We start from the raw sequence: 23,727 nt of genomic DNA on the forward strand, positions 1-23,727 counted from the left end.
TCTGCACTTAGGGGTCACTCCTGGCACTGCTCGGGGGACCCTCTGTGGTGTCAGAGATGGAACCCGTCTCAGCTACCTGCAGTAAAGTTGCCTTAATTGCTGTACTCTTTCCAGCCCTCCACTTTTTATTTTTGGCCACCCTGGTAGTGCTCAGGGAGTACCCCTAGCTGTTCTCAGCAATCATTCCTAGTGGTGCTTAGGGGACCCCATGTGGTGTAAGGGGTACAAAGAGGAGTGGCCGCATGCATGGCAAGTTCTACTTTTTTTTTTTCTTTTTGGGTCACATCCAGCGATGCTCAGGGCTTACTCCTGGCTCTGCACTCAGGAATCAACCCTGGCGGTGCTCAGGGGACCATATGGGATGCTGGGAATCGAACCCAGGTTGGCCGCATGCAAGGCAAACGCCCTACCCGCTGTGCTATTGCTCCATCCCCAAGTTCTACTACTTTAGCCTTAATTCACTTTTTGCAGAAACCCTGGCCTCTGGAGAAAATCATGTAGGTGATAGGTTTGAGTGTTCCAAGGTTTGAGTGTTCCAAGCTTCCAAGGGTAACAGTCCCCAATCTGACCAGGCCAGTCAACTCTGCACTATCCTGGTACTCATCCACTCAAAACCTTAATGATGTTTCTTTTGGGACCAGGCAGTGCTTGGGGACTACTCCTGGGTCTGTGCTCCAGGTTGCTCGTGGTGGTACTCAAAGGACCATGTAGCACCGGAGATGTAGCCCCAGCTGCCTGTATACAGAGCCCGCTCTGCAAGCGCTCAGCCTTTTGAACTCCCTCTTGCCAGATCATTTATCTCTACACACAGCAGTGCTCAGGGCTTCCTCCTGGCTCTGCTCTGAGTTCACTCCTGGGTGCTTGGGGGATCGTATGGGATGCTGAGGGGTGTTGAACCTGGTCACCCAAGCATAAGGCAAACACCGAACATCTCTCTGGTCCCAGACGATTATTATTTTGGTTTGGGGGCCTCACCCAGTGGTGCTCGGCTTTCTCCTGGCCCTGCACTCATGGGTCACTCCTGGCACACTTAGGGGCCCATGTGGTGCTGGGGATCGTGGGCTTTATGCAAGGCAAGTGCCTTAAACGCTGTACTTTTCTGGCCCCCAAAGTTCACATTTTAAACCAGAAATATTTCTTTGTATCACACTTGGCTGTACTCAGGGATCAGTCCTGAAGGTAAACTGAGGTCAGTCACAAGTGTAGCAAGCACCTTACATCACTTTATTGTCTCTGGTCCGATTTTGGCTTTTTGGTGGGGAGTTGGGGGGGGGGGTCACAACCAATTATGCTCAGGGACCATTCCTGGAGTTGCTTGGGGAACCATATATGGTCCTAGGTATTCAAATTGGAGTCATCTGCGCACAGTCTTAACTCTTGTATCTCCTTTCTGGACCCTTTTTTTTGGATCTTGGAGAAAAAGGGAGGAAATGACACCCTCAAGCTATACTTTCAATATTTTCCTCAACAGACCATAGCACTGAACTGAAGGTCAGTGGCAAGAATTACTAGCATTGGCGTATATGCTGCCTGAACACATGTGCTGCTTGTGCCAACCTGGCCAAGCACATGTGGTGCGTGAGCACGTGTCGCCCGCATCTACCCTCTTGAGATGTATACTTTAATGCTTTCGTTTCTAATGCTGGGGTATATATATCCCAAGGTCTCTCTCCACCCTTGTAGAAGCCCGCATTTTCTCTTGAGCATGTTTCTTTCTCTCTCTTCCCCCTCCCATCTCTTCTCCACACCTTCAAAACCTCCGAATACAATGTTTTACTTAAAAAGACTGTCACTGAGTCTTGAGTTCCCCCAAGTACCACTAAAAAGCACCACCTACCCCTCCTACAAGAAAGGGAAAATAAAAACCCCTCCCATCATATATGACATCACTGGGAAGAACTACAGATTTTGTGTGACAAAATAGATTCCGGGAAAGAACATACAGGTCTGCTATGAAAATGACAAGCGACGTGAGCCACATCAGATGGCTGAATAGCACCTTGACATTTGACACGATCTATTGCTTTGGACACGGAACACTCTTGAGCACTGAAGTTTCAACTGTTCAGCTTGCCAAGCTCCTAAGAAAGTCCTCTTTAAATATTCCAGATGTTTCCTTTCTCCAGGCCAGTCCCGAGACAAAGCCACCTGAGTCGGGTCTGGCAGTGGGTTGGCAACGCCTAGGTGACAACAGAGCGGCCGAGGGGCGCCTGGCCTGAGATGAGCAGGAAGACATGTCCCGTCACACCCCGTCCCGTCCTCGGGACCGGACTGCCTCCCACCATGAGCATTTCACACTGGAAGGCTGTCCGGACTAAGGAAAATAAACGTGTCTTGAGAACCCCAACACCTCCCTTTTCTTCGAAAAGCGAAGGTGGGACTGTGGGTCATCTAAGTTCGCCAAATCCTGTGGTCTCGCCCTGGTACACGGCTGGACACACAGGATTCCATGGGCTGCCTGTCCAAGAAAGTCAGCATAAATATGCAAAAAGAAACGGCCGAAATGGATATTCCCTACCCTGCTCTAAACTGATGGCCTCCCGTGGCAAGAGAACCTAGAAATCCCCAGAAATAATGCAGGAGACGTGGTCACAACAGCCATCTTCACCTTACAGGGTCCACTTTCAAGCAGCAGCTGCAGTGGCCGGACAACACAAGGGAGGGCCAGTGGCGGGGACGTGGGCCTGGCTCAGCGCCGATCAAAGGAAGCTGCGCCCGAGCAACAGACAGCTGCCCGACCAAAGCCGAGAACACTAATCTAGTCAGATTTGAATCCTTAAACGAGAAATGACAAGAGTAGTAAATATAAAGAAAAACAAAACAAACTTTACTTTCCTATGTTAATACAGGCCAAAGGACCCTTTCTTCTCAAAAGGGTTGGTAACATCAGTTCTTAGCAATCGACATAAGGCACTTGTTGAGATTACAACATCACTGCATCGCCCCCACTCTTCTCCTCACCCTGCTGCCCCCCACAGCATCATTTGGGATTAATAGGGTGAGTGAGGCAAATGGGAGATGATCCAGCTGATACTAAGAGCAAAACAGTACAATGTTTTAGGAGTGACGCCTGGCCAGAAAGTGAATTTGTCAAGGCCCTCGGACACCAGACAATGTATCCACTAGCGATTAAACCTGGAAGAAAATAAAGTATTTATTCAATAGTTCCAGTAAAGTCGGGATGGGATACAATATACATGTCAGGAAATGAGCTCCTCACGGCTGGCATCCGCGCTGAGTTCTGAGACTTAAGGAAATTCGTTCTAAGACAATCTACATCGTGAACATTGTCAAGACAGATAGATGAGTTCCATTTCCATATACAGTAGAGTTTAAACAGAATTCACACACACACACACCCCAGCTTATGGCGGGTGCCTCCTCCGCCCCCTCGGCGGCAAGAGGTAGCACTAGTGTTCTTTCCCGGCAATGAGCACGGCAGTCGCCACTCACAGGAGAAGTTTGGAAAAGTTTGTGTTTGCCATCTGTGAAGATGTTCCTGAGACAGGGCCAGTTACTACCACCGAACAAAGCTCTGGGGTTCGGCTTGTCCTTCTCTGTTCGTCACTAGGTTGGTGGCCTGGGCCGAGACTGCAGGTCGTGTGCTCGGACAGGCTGCCCTGAGCCCACCGGGTCAATCGGTAAAGGATCGAGGCTGCTGAAACTGCCCTTTAGAACCTACTTCCTATAAATGAAAAAGTACCACAAAAAGGTCAATTATATACACAACTGCTTCATTCTACTTAAATCTGATTTGCTGAGAGCTTGCAAATACGAGAAAACCGAGCCTGAGGCTAGTTCTCGGTATACACGATTAGCATTTGGAAGTTCATTTTCTTGATCGAAAGAGCAGACTGCGGGTTTCTATTCCCATCGGGAATTCCATTCACGGGACCTGCTGCCTTCCTGTCTCCTTGAACGGCGTCCTGCAGCAGGTGCGGCCCTACACTGGCGTCCTGGCATCCCCGGCCCAGCACTACCTGCCAGCCTCTGGCTTCACCTCTGTTTCCACCTGTGTATTTCCACACAGAAGCCCAACACAGAGTAGTTGAAAATTCACACCACTGTTTTTCAAAACAATTTATTGCATCATATTTGGTACCTTATGTTTGACAACAAAAAGGAAATTACATCTGTAACTGCAGGAAAAAGAAGCTGGTCTGTTATTGAAAAAAAAAAAAATCTTGGGCCCTTTAAAAATTACAAAGTCTCGGGCTTGCCTGAAATAACTGAGCAAGAAATATATTCTTAGAAATGTAGGGCTTCAAGTATTACAAACCTGTGACACTGTGGAAAAATTCCAGAGGTATCTAAACTGCAGCACTTTTTTTCTGCATATCGTGAACAAGGCCTGCCGAGGTTTGAAACTATGAGTCTCTTGATCAGTCAGAGAATGGTAGGAGTTCTGCTCTTGAACTTCAAGCCATGGTTGAGTTTCTTTTTCACGCTTGGGTGAAAAAAATTCATGCTTGCTAATTAAGTTGGTGCCACATCACAGTGCATTTGGTTCTTGCATTACAGTTTTAACAAGTTTGGCCAAACAACGCTGAAGGTTTGCATTGTTATTTTAGTTCTTCAAGTTTGAGTTAAAAATTGAGATTGTTCCAACTGGTTCCTTCAGTTAAAAACTGTGGTACAAGAACACCAAACTGATCATGTACAGTGAATTTGGGAAATACAACAAGCGTTACTGAACACCCTCTAGGTTTCTTCTAATTCTGTTGGCATCGCTATGTCCCAGCCTCTCCAACAGCAAGATCTGCTGTAGGCATCTCTGTAATAGTGATTCACATTGCATCCTTACGGTCAGAATCAATCCCGTAACAAAATCAGTCAGATGCTAAAGCCCCAACAACTGTTTGTGCTCAGTGAAAGAATCCAGTGCTAAAACAGCGCTCACGCTGTCTGAGATATAGTCAAATCTCACAAGACAAATTTAAAGAAATATTTCTGCCACACACCTGCTTTGTTAGCTGTAACAGCCTCCAGATTTTATATAAATTAGTTTAAAAACATGGGTGGGTAGGTAGGAATAGGACAAGGTGTCTTTTTGTAATCCCTCAATTTTAGCAGCTTTTAATTGTTTAAGAAACTGAACCTAGATCCTGTAATATGTTAGATATTTTATATATACTTTTCAGCAGGATAAAAAACGTAAAACACTATTTGAAGGCATGAACATTTACTCTTCTCATTCTGTGTAAGTTAGAGCAATGCAGCAGGTGCGTGACAAAAATATTATACACTAGATATGGTCCAAAGTCATTCCATTTGCTTGTTTCGTGATGTTCAGATTTCATTGGCCAGTTCTTCGGGTTCGGCAGAACTATCTCCATTGACTGTGATCTTCATATCCTCTTCATAGCCAGGAGGCAGGAAAGCCAAAGCGTAAGGGAAAAGCTTATGACAATTTGCTCGATAAGCGTCAGCAGCTTCTTTACAGTCTCCTAGGCTCCCGTCACACAACGCTTCTAAGACCTCCATACATGTCTGGAGAAAAAGACAGGCCCAAAAGGCACCATTATAACTTGAAAGAAAGGCAAAAGAACACAAAGCAACCCACGTAAATCTTTATGGTGTATATATATTAAACATGCCATTACCAACAGAAAGGCAACTGTACAGACTTATGACCAACTGGCACAAATATATTCCATTAGACTGAGTCTGGGGCCACGGATGTGGATCAGTGGTACAGCACGCTCCTCGCATGCAGGAAACCTCAGTTTAATCCCCAAGACCATAAAAATGACAAAGTGAAAAGGAAGTTTCTTGGAAGCGTGGCGTTTGTGCAAAAGGAGGACAGCGGGAGCACCTGCGGCTGCCAGGACACACTCCAGTCCCCAGCCGAGGAAGCCAACCTGGTGGGGCACCCATGCCAGATGCTCCAAGTAGGCAATGAACTTATGTGGAGCCTTGATGGAGTTGGCACAAGTACACATGGTTTTCAATCTTGTATTCAATGCAAGGAAACCTTAACGGCTGGTCAGTAAGAGGGTCTTCACAAAATACAAATATGCACCAAAAATCTGGTTCACGAAAACAGCGATTCTCTCAACCAAATGCATAGGACTGACTTCTTCTGTGTTTAATATATTCTGACTTGAGTTGCTCAGGGTTTTCTTCAGATTTCCCTAGGAAAAAGCTAGGTACCACATTTATTAGAATAAACTTTCAAATGTTGGGGGCTGGAGCGATAGCACAGTGGGTAGGGTCTTTATCTTGTACTTGGCCGACCCGGGTTTGATTCCCAGCATCCCATATGGTCCCCCCCCGAGCACTGCCAGGAGTAACTCCTAAGTGCAAAACCAGGAGTAACCCCTGTACTTTGCTGGGTGTGACCCAAAAAGCAAAAAAAAAAAAAAAAAAGTAAGCAATCAAATGTTTCTCTTAAAGGTATTTCCTAAGCTGAAGATATAGTTGAGCAAGTAAGGTGCTACTTGCTTTGCATATACGCCAACCAGGTTCAACCCCCAGCACCTCATGGACACCAACGAAGTGATTACTGAGTGGAAAGCCAGGACTAAGGCCTCAGTACAGCCAGGTGGGGGATGGAGAGACAGAAAGTGACGGAGGTGGGTAGGGGACAGGACAAGAGAGACAGGTGGAAGAAGGAGAAAGATTTCCATTCTGTGCTATTATAGGAATACACAGAGCTGATTCCATCTTTACAGTGTGGTCAGGAAGCACGGGGACTCAGCTGTCCTTGGATCCTGGCCTCACCTATACTCAATGTTGCAAAAGACCCATATAAAATCTTTGTTGTACTGGGCCACACCAGCAGTGCTCAGGATGTTCTAGAGCTCAGGGTGCTCTAGAAGTAGGGATCATTAATGGTACGGCTTGAGGGACCATATGGGGTGACAGGGATCAAACCTGGGTTGGCTACATACCAAGCCAGTGCTCTACCCACTGTACTATCAATCCAGCCCCCTTATAAAATCTTAACTCATCTCCCACTGCAAACTATTAAGTGGGTCTGGTCTTCTCACATAGCTCTGGTCTAAAACGTGCCAGAATCTTCACTGAGAATCTGTTCTGAAATGTAGCTATGAATCAAAGTCCAAGTATAGTGTAATTATAGAATGTATAGATGATTTGATTAAAATGAGTTCCTAAAAAAGCTATTCCAAGTCACAGGCAGGAAAGTAGTTACTGAATGCCAAGGAGCTATGCGGGTGAACAGAAATAGAGCTATACAGAGACTTACTTTTCAGACAGATTCTAACGGTCTAGAGAATGTGTGTGTGAATAACACCAAAAGTTGTCTGTGAAAGAGAAACAAAAGTCAGATGCTCTTAGAAATTCTAGAAAACTCTTTACCTGAAGGTTCCTGTTAGTGAGGGATTCATCAAGCGTTGTTGCCAATTCTATAGCTCGCTTCTGACTAGAAGAATCTAAATAAAATACCATTTTGGCAGCTAAATGAAAAGAAAAAAAAAACATGCTTTACATGAAAGGAAAACCAGCATCTTCTCTTCATTTCAACATAAAGCTTAACATATATGTGAACTGTTTTGAACTTTAGTAGAAAAATCATGACCATTAAAGAATAATCTTATGGGATGTCAACTCACCCATCTGGCCAGCTCTCAGATGCATGACTAATTCTTGGAGGAAATACATGACAAGCTGCAAAAATTCATGGTACAATGGTCTCTGGGCCGAAAATAAAACTAGGGTGCCCTGAGAAAGGGGGACGGAGCTCCCATCCTGCCAAAGCCCCAGCAGACACATCCACATCCCACAGCTGCCACCATGCTAACAGTCCCACTCCACCTCTTCACAATTAATAGCCTGCACGGCAGAGCCTGGCAGGCTATCATGGCGCATTCGATATGCCAAAAACAGTAACAAGTCTCACAATGGAGACGTTACTGATGCCCGCTCGAGCAAACTGATGGACAACAGGAGGACAGTGCGACAGTGCAGTGCTACATCAGATGTCAGCCCGAGAACTCTGGGGTCTTCTCAGAGTGGGCTGAGCAGACAGCACCCCTCCCTCTCACCCGCACACTTCTGGAAGCCCCAGCAGATACATACAATCCCAGGCTCCACCATGAAAATTCATGGGTCTAGCCCTACATATTCTGGGGCTCCGGACAGCTCCAAATTCCACAATACTGACAGCCCAGGAAGAGCACACCAAATTAGATGAAAAGTAACACAGAAGCCAATTAAGCCCAATCATCACAGTAACACAAAAAGCTCAGTGAACAAACAGCTTAGTAAAACCCTCAAACAAGGATTTACTGAGCCCATGCAGGGATAAAGTGACTTTTAAATTTTCTTTTATTCCTGTTTTTTGATGATTCTGTTAGCTATTTAGTTGTGAGAAACAATATAAATTATTTGTGCCTCCTGAGGGGGCAGGCATGGGGGGAAGTAGCTGGGAAAATGGGGCCAACAATAGATAGAAGGTCACTGGTGGTGGGATTGGTGTTGGAACATCTGAATAGTTTTAACAACTGTATTAGGAAAATTGTGTGAAACATGATGTTTAAATAAAGTCAAATAATAATAATCTTGTGAGCTTGAGACCAAATCCAGCAGGGATGGCGCTTGCTTGTTGCATACAGCTGACCCTCCAGACCACATATGCCCCTGAGCCCCTCCAGGAGTATACAGAGTAGAGTCATGAGTAACCTCTGAGCAGTCAATGGAGCCAAAAAACTATTTATAATAATCCTTAAAAGGAAAACCAGAAATAAATCTTGTCTAAACTAGAAAAATGACTGTCGGGCTGGAGCGATAGCACAGCGGGTAGGGCATTTGCTTTGCATGCGGCCAACCCGGGTTGATTCCCAGCATCCCATATGGTCCCCCAAGCACCGCCAGGAGTAACCCTTGAGCATTGCTGGGTGTGACCCAAAAAGCAAAAAAATAAATAAATAAATGATTCACTATGAAGAAATATTGAGAACTCTTGTCTAATATTCCTTGCCTTTGCTGCTTAATACATAAATAGCTGTTTTCTTCCTAAAATGAACCTACTGTATGGAGGATAATACTTCATATTACTGACAGCGGGGAGAGGGGATGGGAGGCAGAGGGTGGTGATCTGCCCAGCAGCCAGCTTCACAGAAGCAAGCACAGCTATTGGGCTTCTCAGTACGTGTTTCCAAGAATACCAGCAAAGTCTGACACAGGCCCAGCAAGTCCCACGTTGCACTCACTGTCATGGACCCTTAGAAAGTTAGCCTTTCTGGGCCAGAGTAACAGTACATCAGGAATGGCCCTTTGCACACGGCTGACTTGGGTTTAACCCCTGGCAACCCGTAATGTCCCCGAGCACCGCCAGGAGTAACTCCTGAGCATCACCAGGTGTAGCCCAAAAGTCAAAAAACAAAACAAAACAAAACAAAACAAAAAAGCCACAAAAAAACCCAGAGAGAGAGAGAGAGAGACTTTCTAACTCTGGTATGTTACGTAGGCACAAGAAATAGATGCTGGTGGTGACATCTAAGCAAAATTCAAGAGTAACTGACAGTGGTAGAGAAATGCCTCAAGGGGCTCACACTGGGTATGTGGGAGGCCCGAGTTCAATCTCTGGCACTAGTCCCCAAACAGCACGAGGATATGCCACCTTCCCCATCCAGAGGGACATTACAGTGATGGGGAAAAGTGCATCCGAATGAAATCTCCCCATTCACCAAATAATAACACAGAACCAAACTCAGCTATATCTGTAATGCCTCTGGGTCTCAGGAGAAACCAAATTAATTCACAATGATCTTGTCTAAGAAAGTGAATGATTATGAACTAAAATCTGACACAGGCCAAGGGAGAGGGCTCTGAGGGACAAAGCACTCACTGCTCTCTGCCTGCTGGAGCCCAGAATTTGAGCCAGAGCACCCCGTGCTCTCCGCAGCACTGCGGGAGCAACCCGGAAGCACCACTCTCTGGGGCCCAAGGGACTTCAGGTGCCAGCGCTCTGGTTCCTTTCTATGCTTGGCGTGCTGTGACCCCTGCATGCATGCCTGGCACCATGCAGCCCAGGCCTGTGCACAGCTGGACCTGGGCCGCAACCACAAGCCAACAAAGGGACATATGTACAAGGGACCCCGTTCGGCTGGAAATCGATCAAGTTATTCAGAAGACTACAGAACAAAGTAATTACCTGATAATCTGTGTGGCAATGAATCAGAATTTCTTTTCAGAAATGTTTCATTAAAATTCTTTGGATTTGTTGCTCCAAAAAGACGATTCATTTCTTGTTTTAATACTGTTCTAACTGCATCAGGTAAATCTTTACTTTCACATACTGCTGAACAAATTAAAGAATTATTAGTACTCTAAAATAAATAGAATTAAAAAAGTTATTAGTACTGATTAAAATTTTACCTACTTGTAACATCAGTGAAATAAAACAATTATACACAAGATGATATAAAAACCCAGTAGTAAGTCAAGATTCAAAGGATATCAGAAAAATGAATGATCTTCTAAAGGCACACCAATGATAGACGATATCCAGAAAGAGGAAAAAGCAGATGACCAAAGATGATCTAAGCCCTTCATAATGAAGGCAGCCTGGTAGGCAAGAGACTTACCTGGTAAATAACTTCACTATATATCTGAAGGGCTGGGCCAAAAGAATTTCCTTCACCCAAACCATCTTTAAGTCTGCATTACCAACTAAACCATTTTCCAAGAAAATCTGCTGGCCCTGACTTTACAATCTTCACTCGCTTGGGCCGTGTGAACTCCGCTTCAGTCTCAGGAACTCAAAGGGGCACCTTTCCCAATGCACATGCACAGTCAGTTCTTCCTTTGGCACTCGGAGATGCCAGTCACCCCTACCCTCCCTGGGTTGACCTCTAGAAGTGCTTCTTCTAGTAAAAAGAACCATGTGGAACTTTGGCAGATAAACCTGCATCCAAACCTATACTTAGACAAATCATAACCGGTCTGAACCTCCTGACCATTTATCTCTAAAATTCAGAGATATTTAACCTAGAAGGATCACAATAAGGAAAGGCTATGTGTGAAAGACATACCAATAAGCTAACACCAATGAAAATCTGAAAAAGTGCCGAGAATGTTTCTTGTAAATTAAAAGGAAATAGGAAAGAGATGCCATATAGTATATGATTCTATACAGCAGATATTAAATTACTTCAACATTCAATCTTTTATGGTTTCTGAATTTTGGGCCATGCTCTGTGGTGCTCAGGACTTACTCCTGGCTCTGAGCTCAGGGATCCTTCCTGGTGATGCCTGGGACCAAACGCAGGTTGGCTGTGTGCACGGCAGTACCCTACCAGCTGTCCTATCACTCTGGGCCCCAGGAGTGAGCCCTTGAGTTCAGAGTCTGGAGTATTTCTCGGGCACAGGATGTACTCCCACAGCCCTCCCAAAAATCTTAAAATAATCCTGCTTTTTTTTTCCCTCATCCAATTTGATACATGGGAGCTTTAAAATGATTGAATTTATGATAACTTCTACAGATTGCTTATACAGTCTCTATCAATAACTGTAATAAAAAACATAACGGGAACTAAACACATACCAGTACTAAAGAGTCGAATCATACACTCGTGAAGCCAGGGATGACTAGAATCAATCGCAAATGCCCTCTTTACTGATTGTAGCATCAAAAGAAATTTCTCTGTAAAAAAAAAAAAAAAAAAAAAAAAACTCTGATCACAGAATGAATAAAAGATACCCACTACTTCCTTCGGAGGGCTAAGACCTTCCGAATAGAAAGTGTAATTTTGAGTCAATCACACCTGAGCTGCAGTACCTGAGAAGCAATTACTATCCAACTATGAAAGTAATATTAGGAAATGTTTTCCACACAACACTTAAGAAAAAATTAAAACGAGGCTACCGTGTATCCTACTTATTTAAAATGTACATAGAAACTTTTCTCCAATATTTTAAGCACTGTATTATTTTTAAATGTTTTGGTTTTATGGCTCATCCACCTGTGTTGAGTGCTTACCCCTTGGGGGGACCACACGTAATGCTGGCAATTAAATCCAAGCTGGCTGTCTGCAAGGCAAGTGTCTTACCTGCTGTACTAGCTCCTTTAATAACTTTCCATCAACAAAATTTCCCAGTGGATACCCTAGAGGTGCCTCTTATAGAAGAGTTATACTGCCACCTCTTTAATTCCATTTTCTTTCAAATGAAATGTCATTTTATGTAGCGGAAGAGCCATCTGTCAGATCCTAGTGACCAATTTCCCTTCCACATGTGTCACCTTAATTAATTTCCCCTGCTTGATCAATTCTATATGGAAGTATAATCTAGAGACCGTTGATTGTTCACCTGGTGCAGGAGATATAGACAACCTCCTGACACTCAGAACCACTGTGTTTTCTGTTCAGAGGCTCTTTGAGCTCCGCATCTTTTTAGAATACAATCCATTTGGGGCTGGAGAGAGAACACAGCAGGTAGGGCGCTTCCTTGCACAGCTTTACCCAATCTGATCCCCAAGATCCAGTATGGTCCCCCGACCACCGGTAGGAGTGATCCCTGAGCAGAGACGGAGTAAGCCCTGAGCAAGGCTAGATGTTGGACCCCACCCACTATAATAAAAAATAATAAAGTAAAATACGCTCCATCCAGAAGTGTACCTCCTCCCCACCCCCTCCGCCATCGTCCCGAGCTAAAATCGAATGCTTATTCTCTCAGCAGTGTTTCCCAAATTGGCGAGGAGCGCTGCAGGGACCTGCCCTCCCTCACCCACTCAGGAGGGCACTGAAACAAGGAGGGTGGGGGAAGCCTCAGTGCAACTGGGGATCACTTTGTGTTTGCTCAAGTAAAGAAGGCAGATTTCCAGGGAGATTCCGAACATACATTTCTGTTCTGAAAGAGACTCGAGGCCGAGGCAGCTCTAGAAGCGTCTGGTCCCGGGAACTGCTCTCCCCTAAGGGCTGTCAACTTCCATCCACACACGTGCACGGCAACTCCATCTGAACTTGGTCCTTATTCTAACATCACCCGAGGGACCACTGCACCCCTACAAAGGCCACTAATGAACTAGAAACTACGCAAAACTAACTCTAGCATGATTTTCATTTTTATTAAAAAATTTAGACGACCATGTCAATTTAGAAAGAGGTAGGAAGACAGTGGTCTACAGGGAAGGGAGCTGGTCTCTGGCGAGAGCCCTGGGAGGATGCTGCACGGCCATGGCCAAGACAGCGGTAAGTCTGCCAGGAAGCGCTGCTGAGTGTGGCCTACCTTTCCGAAAGTAAATCTCAAAGGCAAAAAGATGAGTTTCTATTTTGTTCTTCACCAAGTTCTTCAATGGTGTTAAAAACTTAATGGCTTCTTCCAACGGAGTTTCAACCTAACCAAAAAAAAGAGGAAAGCATTACTGGTGAGGGAAAGGGAGAAGGGATGTGATTTTACTTTTTCAATGGGAAAAAGAGCATTTTTGGCAGAAAATAAATAAATCACTCAGCAGGCAACCCAAAGTATGTATTCTTATTTTAACCTCCCAATTACTATCTAAAAAGGCGATCTGCTATCCTTCAACTCACTGCTTGTTTTCACCCACAGATATTTCATTTTCAATGGGTAGAAATGACCCCACAAGTAAGGAAGAAGAGGAAAACAGAATTACAAGACAGTAAGAGAACTAGGCAAGAGAGGCATGAAGGGAAAAAGACAGGGGATGGGACATACACAGAATGAAGAGGGGGAGAAGGAAGCCACAGTTAGCATGGGAAAGAATGCTTTTCAACTCCAAAGAGAAATACAGCAAGCAACTTTAGACAGTTCCCATGTCCACTCTACACTGCTCGGCTCATCACTGAGAAGGCCTGGAATGCCTGCAGGAAAAGCGCTGGAGATCAGGAACGAGTCGGGCCGACGGCAGCTGAGGTGTCCGCACAGCACTGCATGCAAGGACTCAGGCCCCAGCACTGCTCCAGGGCCAACAGCAAACAGTAAGACAGCCGCTTCCATCAGGACACCAGACACACACGCTTCACCGTTTCCTTTTTTCCAATCTTAACTGTTATTGTAGCTGCTGAGAAAACTTTTAAATTTTACGCTATGAGATCCTGAACTGGTGAAACAAAACTAAACAACTAAGTAATTCAGGAAAGAGGACGACTTTGAAATGCAGGATCCCAAGAAACAAATACAGACACAGACCAAGACTTGACGGGAATCTTTAGAAACAGCCTCCGACGCCACTTGCGACTGTAAGAGCTTGGAGTCACCGACACTGCCTTATGTTGGAGGCCGCGACCCAAGGAAAAGTAGGGTTACGTGCCTAGCAGGTAAGAATACTATGTACTAAAGAACTATGTACTAAGAACTGCTGATTAAACTGAGGCCTCCACTAGTGTCCTTCTAATTAGTCATCAGAAGCACTTCCCTTTATCCCCTTTGGTTCTAGGGTCACAAGCAGTGATGCTCCATGGCTCCTGCTTCTGGCTCACAGGGTCGCTCCCACTGTGCTGGGAACCAAGTCTCAGCTACCAGAATGCAAAGCATGTGCTCTGGTCTGTTAGGCTATCATCTCCCTGGCCCCAGGCCCCAGGAAGACTTTCCTTATCCATTTGTAGAGATCACAGCCCTCAAGTTGCACATGACAACAATTCAGTATCTGACCATGCGGGCCGGGGCAGACACAGGAATACCTGAAAGTCTCTACGACGGCCCTGGAATGAGAATTCTGCTCTGCAGGGCTACTTGGTAGTCAGCAGTGGCTGAGCAATTCACACAGACACTTTTAAGAATCACAAAGCAAAGACATCGAGAGTTACAAGGAAAACAACCGTGAAACTGAAAGAGAAAGAATAAGGGCAGCAGGCCATCACTAACAGGTAGAGACACAAGACTGCCACTCTTCAAGAAGCCGCAAGGTTAACTTTCTTCACTTCCTCAATTCCTTGTACTTCCAACCAACTCCCGACCACAAGCAGACAGGCTCTTCCTTCCTAGAAGGTATGTTACTAGAGAAACAACGGCACTACGTTCTGGTTACATCCAAGCCAGGTTTCTCTATGGCTTTATACTGCATAACTGCAAAGAGATACTGATGTTCATCAGCTGTTCAACTCTACTTATCATACATAAATTTACCTTAGTTATGAAACCGTGATTTAAAGTTTTCAGGTAACTATGAGGCCATCAGAATTAAACAACGAAGATCAATAAATACTATAAACTGACAATATGGTGAAAAAGATCCATACAGTGGACCCATACTTTTCAACAAGTTCAATTCAGCCTAGACACAAAAACTTGCATGCTACCACTTATAACAGAAACCGTATTCTTGCTTTTCTTTTGGGGCCACGACCAGAAATGCTTAGGGGTTACTTCTGGCTATAGACTCAGGAATTCCTCCTGGAGAACTTGGGTAACCATATGGGATGCTAGGGATCAAACCACGGTCAGCCGTGGGCAAGGCAAGTGCCCCCTTGCTGTACAATTGCTCAAGCCCTCAACACTGCATTCTTAACACATATTGTCTCCAATTCCAAAGTCTCTATTGTAGTGCCACTACAAAGCTAGGAAAAAGACGAGAGGTTATAGAGAGTCCAGCAAATAAGATAAAGTATGAGGAATGACATGGTTCCAGATCAGAATAACGCCAAACGCACCACTCCCAACTATCCAAGATGAGACGACTCTGGGTCAGGATCATTATGTCAAGTTTTAAATGAGAAATACGTATTACCAAGGGGAAATAGTACCATTAACAGTAATGAATTTTCTGGCCTAGAAACTGTCGATTTGTTGAGTAAAACAATAGAAAATGTCAGTAACTAGCTTTGGAATGTCACCCTGTTGCTCTGAACACTGGTTAAGTACCTTGGCCAGTTTCTCGGGGATGAGTTCTTCTTTGGGGCCTCCAATTTCCTCATCATCATCATCTTTCTTCTTTTTCTGATTTCTCTGCTGCTTTTCTTTCTCGGCATTTTTTTTCTCCTCTTCTATCTGGGCTTTCTTTTGAGCTCTTCTTTGTTTATTACGTAGTTTCTTTAGCTCTTTGTCAGACATATTTGCTGTTGGCATTATTAATGAACAAAATTATTATCGTAAGATGGGCAATGAAGAACTACTTTATTTCATACACATGCCTAGGAAGATACTGCACAGTAGTCAGAGAAGATCCTGGGCCAGACTCTCATTTGAATGTTTCTGGATTTCTGATCTACAGAAACAGTTTACCTGCAAGTTTGTGGCAATTTTTATGTAACAGATAACACCCATTAATAAATACCTGCTTTTTTTCCCCTTTTCAAATACAAAACAAAAACTTTCAGAAGACAAATCAATTCTAAGGCTAATCCTCCCACAAAGGATTTAATGAAAAGTACAGGAAAAATTTAAACAGTTTGTAAAAATGACAATGTATTATACAAAGACACAGACTTTCTCGGGCTAGAGCGATAGCACAGTGGGTAGGGCATTTGCCTTGCATGCGGCTGACCCGGGTTCGATTCCTCCTCCCCTCTCGGAAAGCCAGGCAAGCTACCAAGAGTATCTCGCCTGCACAGCAAAGCCTGGCAAGCTACCTGTGACGTATTCGATATGCCAAAAACAGTAACAACAAGTCTCACACTTTGTTGTGAGACGTTACTGGTGCCTGCCAGAGCAAATCGATGAACAACGGGAGGACAGTGCTACAGTGCTACACACGTTCTCACATGATCACAAACAATACCAGTCTGTGGGTACTAGCCTGTGTCAGCTTCATGCTCTTTGTTCTCATCTGTAAGGGGGTTGTCGTGAAGCTTTAAATAGATCTCGATAGCAATTCTTGCTGCCTTGAAGTAAAACGGGTGCTGTCGAAGTACGTCTTCTAGTTTTAATAAGTCCACATATGATCTAAGGGTAATCTTCCTCATACAGTATGTATGAAAGTCAAACTGGTCATCGGTAATTTCTATAAAATGCTGACAAAATTATCTTTATTATTATACTGAAGTATATAGCAATTTCAAAGAAAAGTACAAAAATGAAAACCTTGGAATTCTTTTTCCTTGGCATGAAAAAGAATTAGAAAAATACAAACGTACTAAATGATAAGCAATATACCTCCTACTTGCACAGCAACAAATACAACTAATCATCACCTAGTACAGTATGTATCTACATTCACATACATCAGGCAATAAATTGTTTAAATAAAAAGTAAAGAAGATGGCCTTTAAAATACATGAATATATTCCTTCTGTAATCATACCTAAATAAAGCTATGACAAACATATATAAATTGTTATACAATGGATCAGTACAATGGATCACATATTAAACAGTTTTTGTAGTATTGTTTTTGAAAAGAATTACAATTTGTAGTATTTGGTAATTTTTATGAGGGTATAAATTCGATATACTGAAATAACTAAAATGATGGTTTCTGGAAAGAAACCAATTAGCAAGGACGTCAAGCAATAAGAAACCAACATTTATCATGTAAGCTCTGGGTTCTCTCTTGATAAAATGACAAAGATGAAATTTATAAACTTTTTATCTAGAACACAAAAAAGGAAAAGTCCACTACTAGTGATACAAATGAATTAAAGTGAAGACTATGAAGGGCCTGAAAGATAGTATAGCAGGTAAGCCGCTCACCTTGCACACAGCCAACCTGGGTTTGATCCCTAACATCTCATATGATCCCCCAAGGACTACCAGGAGTGATTTCCGAGTACAAAGCCAGGGGTAACACCACTGGGCATTGCTGGGTGCGGTCCCAAACCAAAAATAAAATAATGAAGACTATAAAAACAAATGCACCCCAAAAAAGTGATTATACAGGGTTTAGCAATATTTAAGAGCTACCTTTAAATATAAATATGTGGACCCTAAATAACTTAATCAGCTGTGCAGCGAAGGCAGCAGCATGAATCTGAGACAGTTTAATCAATGCAAACAGAAAGCAAGGTAAAAGTTTCTACTGGGGCCAGAGTGACAGTACAGCAGAGAGGCAGTGCATGGGGCTAACCCAGGTTCAATCCCTGGAATACCATATGGTCCCCTGATCACTACCAGGGTTAAGCCCTCTGCACTTCCAAGTATGGCCCATAAACAAAACAAAAGTTTCTACCTACAAAGTTTAGCATTTCCATCATAAAATAAAAAATCATAAAAGTTGATTTGGGAAATCATATGCAGTGAATGTAAAAGTGAAAAGACAAAACACTACGTGTTTGGCCTTTGACCTCTAACAGAATAAAAGGAGGCAGGCGGCTTAGGGTACTTACTCTCTCAATCTCATGACATTTCTTAAGTGCTTCACCAAATTTATTCATCGTCTTATACGCCTGGGCACATTCTGTCTGGAACCACATGCACTGCATTTCATTCAAATTCTCCACCGCAGATGTTCCTTCCTATTTGAAAAATCACATATATTCAAGACACTTCTTAGCTAATACATTATATCTAAGACGGATCAAATAATTAAATGATTTTAAACCATTCTCTGAGTAACAATTTCTGTACAATAAATCAAACTGATTTTATTGATTACGGGGGGCTCCCTACCTGGTCAAGTTCAGGGGCTATTCCTGACTCTATACAGGAATGACCCCTCGCAATGTTTGCGGGACCATATGCAGTGTCAGGGATCAACTGGGGGCAGGTCAGGTGAATGGTAAAAGCCTTACCTCCCATACTATCTCTCTTATCCCAGGATGAGAGTTTTAACCACTATTTTTTTTCCCCAATCATCGTTTTGGGATCAAAAAGATGGGACGCAGGTAAGGTGCTTGCCTTTCATGGGGCCGATCCATCTTCAATCCTGGGAATCCCATATGTTCCCTGAGGCTGACAGGAGTGATCCCTGATCACAAAGACTGGAGCAAACCCTGAGCACTGCCAGCTGTGGCCCAAAGTCCCCAAAAATCACTTCTGAGAAATGAGTTTTATGTAACTTTAGAAACAACTCATGAAAAGATTTACATAACTTGGGTTGGAGAGTAACATAAAAGAACATTAGCACAGAGAAGGTCCTCAGTATTCATTCCTTATACCCCTTAAACTCTCATCTGAACATAAATCAGAGTCTTAAAACCCATTGCATAACTACCCAAGTGGGCAGAGGATTCAGTTCAATATCCCCTCTCTTCCTTCCCCCGAAAGTCACGGTCACGGTTCTCCCATTGTTCATCGATGTGCTCAAGTGGGCCCAGTAACGTCTCCATTGGAGACTTGTTGTTACTGTGTTTGGCATATCGAATACGTCACGGGGAGCTTGCCAGGCTCTGCCGAGCGGGCGAGATACTCTCGGTAGCTTGCCGGGCTCTCCGAGAGGGGCGGAGGAATCGAACTCGGGTCGGCCATGTTGGCTGCGTGCAAGGCAGACGCCCTACCCGCTGTGCTATCGCTCCAGCCCCCTCCCCCCCGAAAGTAATTTTTAAAATTCTATTCTGAAGAGCCAGATACTACAGCAGGTAAGGATACTGCCTTATAAGCAGCCAATCCCCGGATTCAATCCTGGCACTACGTATGGTCCCCTGAGCACCACCAGGAGTGATCCCTGAGCACAGAACCAGGAGTAAGTTCTTTTCGGTCACACAGTTGGGTATGGCCCAAAAACTAAACAAAACAAGCCAAGAAAGTCTATTTTGAGGTTAAAACTACTAGAAGCAAATTTTGAGAAAATCAAGGTCTGTCCCTGTTTATTCGTAAGAACACTCGTGGTACAAACCCTTGTGAACTTGGAGCACATTTCTTCAGCCTCCTTGATCAGACTGGCTTTCAGCATGTACTTTGCACACTTGGAGTTGATGAATCTGTCTGCTGTGTCCAAGGCCTGGGCCTCATCCATCCACCTTGCAGCTTCCTTAATATTTCCAGCATGCTTAGAGGGCACAGAAACCGAATAACATGGTCAGTATGCTAACTTTACTAGTTACCTGATGGTTAACTAAAGACCTAAAATAAGAGGTCTTCTGCTTCCTGAAACTCCAAACGACTGGAGGTGCCTATACTCTGCCAAAATGTAAGTTCTGGCTCCTTTCTAGACGTGTGAAATGTAGGCATCTGACCTGCTACAACAATTCTGATTCTGCCTACTGTTACAACCTCATCGCCAACATAATGAAAACTCAAAAGCAGCAGCAGAGGGGCTGCAGAGTGCACAGTGGGAAGGATATATCGTGCGCAAGACCAATCTCCGTTTAATTCTTACAACCCCATTTGGTTCCCCAAGTCTCACCAGAAGCGTTCCCTATGCAGAGGCCAGAGTAAATCTTGAGCGCCACTGGGTGTGGAAAAAGTAATGAAGGAAACGAGAAATAAAATAATTAAGTTATTCCATTAAAAAAATCATGGAAACATTCCTAATCAGGAAATTAGTGGAGGATCCACAATGATTCTCATTCAGCTAACTACTGCATGATGCAAAGCCAGAAGCCAATGAGTCAAACAAGTTTGGATAAATAAATGTAAAATGACCGTGACCGTGGGTCTGGAAAATAAGTATCAGTCCAGTATCTCTGCATTAAGAACTTTTTCTCATTCAAGTTTCTGTGTACTTAGAGAAAAGCCCACTTCTTTTCTTTCTATTTCTTAACGGGGACACACGGAGGGAATGTGGCTCGGCAGGGACTGACGATACTCAGGCCAGTGTTCTGGGGGCAAGAGAGCAAGGGTCGAACACCTGCTATGCATCGGTGCTACCACTGGGGCCAACTCTCCAGCCGAGATAACTGCACTTGAAAACAGTATTAGAACCTAAGACTGCAATTCTCCAGCTGGACTCAGGAGTTGAGAAGGCAAAAGAAATTAAAGCCAGAAATACAGTTGAGTGGATAAGGTGCTTTCCTTGCATGCAAGCCACCCAGGTTCATTCCCCGGCACCCAATATGGTCCCCAGAATGCCTCCAGGGGTTAGCCCTAGTTCTGCACTCAGGAATTACTCCTGGCTGTGCTTGAAGGACCATATGGAATGCCGGAGATTGAACCCAGGTCTGTCATGTGCAAAGAAGCACCCAACCTGCTATACAACCACCCCAGCACCCTCCACACTGTATGTAGAACACATACTCTTCAATTTCAGTTAAGAGTCTCAGAAACTAATTATGATCATATTCAAATGTTTAGGTGAACAAAAATTTCACAGCAAATGCAGTATTCTTAAAACTTCAATCCAAAACATCAGATATATGCATGTATGAATATATAGTTAAAAATAAATAACCTAGCGAACCGTATGTTCACAGGTTAGAGCAATGAAACCATCAAATCAGCAAGATTGTGACAAGTTTAAAAGAATCAAACTGGAACTTCTCTACTCATTTTTCCACGTTTTATGAGTCATCAAATACAGAGAAATGTAGGTAAGTCTCTTACCTTATAAGAAAAGACCATGTAGGACCCCTGGGTTCAATGCCCAGACTACCTGCTCCCCCCACCCTGCGAAGGAAAAGACTTTCTTTTACCTTATAGATTTTCGCTTTCACAAGGAAGAGTTCGATGAGAGTCGGTGTGCTTTCAATGGCGGTGTTGATGTAGTCCAGAGCAATCGACGGCTGACCGATTTTATCATAATGTTGTGCCAGGTAGTACTGGACCCAAAGCAGAGTGGTGGGTGGTTCCTCTTTTCCGTCATCTTCAGAGGGGGTTGCGGGAAGTAGAGGAAAAAGACCATGATAGGTGATTATATTTAGAGAGAGAATCTTCATCAAAATGACTGTAGCTTCATTAGTAAGTATTTTGAAGAATGCCATTTCTTATCTAGTTTAAAATTACTCCTAGGTGCAAAGATATGAGGAAAAGACCATGTTTTCTGTCCTGTACTGATCTGAACTTTATTGCTTTGTATTTAGTAAGATACTTATATAAGAGGGAGAGAAATGAGACGAAAGGAAAAAGGGAAACTACATGGGCTGGGGAGGACAAGTAATACAAAAACTGTGAGGATATCGTTCATGAGGGGAAGAGGGAGAAAAAACCCTAAAACAATTTTCCTTAATGTGAAATTAAAAATGAAAGAACCAGGGCTGGAGTGATAGCACAGTGGGTAGGGCGTTTGCCTTGCACGCAACCAACCCAGGTTGATTCCCAGCATCCCATATGGTCCCCTGAGCACCACCAGGAGTGGTTCCTGAGTGCAGAGCCAGGAGTAACCCCTGTGCATCGTGGGTGTGACCCAAAAAGCAAAAAAAGAAAAAAATCTAAGTTTGGAGGTGCTGCTAATAACCTGATTCTATGATGTCTAAAACTTTGAGACTTTGTCTGAAATAATGTGATCTGACACTTGCTTCAGAAAAATATGGGAGTGCAAAGAAAGAAGAAAGTATTAATCGGTGTGCCTGAGCACAAGGTGAAATTACTGAAGCTGGCCCAGAGATGGCATTGGGGCTTACCCTGCAGACCCCAGCAGTCTGAGTCCCTGTTATCAAACATGGTACCTGAGCACCACCAGAGGTAACCCCCAAGTACAGAGCCAGTAACAGCCCCTTAGCACTGCCAAGTATGGGCCAAAGATCCTACAAGCAAAAAAAAATACTGAAGCTAGGCAGTGGGTAAATAGAGGACCACTGATTACTGCACTGAGTTTTATAGATGCCTTGGACATTTTTTTGTAATTTTTTTTTCCTTTGCGATGCTCAGGGATTTCTTGTGGCTCTGCACTCAGGACTTAGTTCTGGCATTGCTGGGGATTAAACCCGGGTCGGCTGAGTGCAAGGCAAACGCCCTACCCACTATACTATCTGGCCCATAAATGTGATTCTTTCATCAAAAATTGTCATACAAGGTACAAATGAGTATATCTCCACCTTAAAGAGGAAAAGGTTTATTAATATATTAATGAGGTAAGGTAACTCAGCTGGAGAGAGGGCACTCTATATAGTCCCCAGTGCCCTGCCAGGAGACCCGAGAACTCTCTCTCTCTCTCTCTCTCTCTCTCTCTCTCTCACACACACATACACACACACACACACACACACACACACATACAATGTGCAGCATGCAGCAGGTCCAGGCCTGACCCGGACCATGTCCTGAGAGCTGCCAGGTGTGCCCTGGTGCCCAATACCACCATGGAGCAACCCCCGCCAATATCTTCTAATTGAGAATTTAAAAATTCTAAGATGTTTGAAACACAAAAAGCAAGCACTTACCATTGGGGTTAAATAACCGGCAACTTTTTAGAGAAGTTTCATAACCTACTACTAATTCTTCTATGATCACCACCTAGAGTTCAAACACAGAAGCAGGCCTTAATTACAAAAATGTTTAAGTATATACAGACAGAGATATCTATATATTCAGTAACAATCCTTGATTATTTACTATTCAAGGGCTAAATAAACATTTCCATACACATAGCCCTTAAGGACCTTTCACACTTCTGGCTAAAACTTCCAAGAGCCTTGCTCTTCTGGCCCGAGTCCCACCCCTCTCCTCGCCCCCACAACGCTATCTAGTTTGCTCACCTATTGCCTATCTCTACTCCGGGGAAGCCTGTGTTGGCTCTTAAATACACACTTCTTCCTCTCTCCTCTCACATCTTTTAAGTAAGTTTCAATAAAAACTCTTGCTTCACTCACACACACACAACTAAATAAAAGAAATGAAACCATGCAGTTTTGTAGGTGTGTATTAAAGCACTCTAAAAATGTTTTTTCTAAATATAATGGCAACTTCCATTCCTGCTAAAAAATAGAAAGTACCAGGCTAAATTAGCAATCAAGGCAAAAAATGTTAGGGACGGTTCTTATCTTGGTTCATCTGATCTCAATTCACAAAAATAACACCCACGGATAACATTCTTCAGGAATGGGAAAGGAATGC

General features: G+C 43.8%; 1 protein-coding gene across 1 annotated transcript in view; it reads right to left on the bottom strand.

Annotated features, from left to right (window-relative positions):
- Positions 1-2,806: 2,806 nt before the first annotated feature.
- The window catches only part of NAA15 (N-alpha-acetyltransferase 15, NatA auxiliary subunit), a 63,653-nt gene continuing 42,732 nt past the window's right edge, over positions 2,807-23,727 (bottom strand). The window contains exons 10-20 of the mRNA XM_056134502.1: positions 23,055-23,127; positions 21,369-21,538; positions 19,634-19,786; positions 18,186-18,314; positions 16,661-16,874; positions 15,787-15,980; positions 13,195-13,303; positions 11,513-11,611; positions 10,121-10,264; positions 7,324-7,421; positions 2,807-5,490 (exon numbers count right to left, since the gene is read on the bottom strand). Of these exons, the coding sequence (XP_055990477.1) occupies positions 5,290-5,490; positions 7,324-7,421; positions 10,121-10,264; positions 11,513-11,611; positions 13,195-13,303; positions 15,787-15,980; positions 16,661-16,874; positions 18,186-18,314; positions 19,634-19,786; positions 21,369-21,538; positions 23,055-23,127 (1,584 nt within the window). The 3' untranslated portion in view covers positions 2,807-5,289. The remainder of the gene's footprint in view (positions 5,491-7,323; positions 7,422-10,120; positions 10,265-11,512; positions 11,612-13,194; positions 13,304-15,786; positions 15,981-16,660; positions 16,875-18,185; positions 18,315-19,633; positions 19,787-21,368; positions 21,539-23,054; positions 23,128-23,727) is intronic.

This window comes from Sorex fumeus, unplaced genomic scaffold (assembly GCF_029834395.1).
Source record: "Sorex fumeus unplaced genomic scaffold, SorFum_2.1 ptg000099l, whole genome shotgun sequence".
Lineage (NCBI taxonomy): Eukaryota > Metazoa > Chordata > Mammalia > Eulipotyphla > Soricidae > Sorex > Sorex fumeus.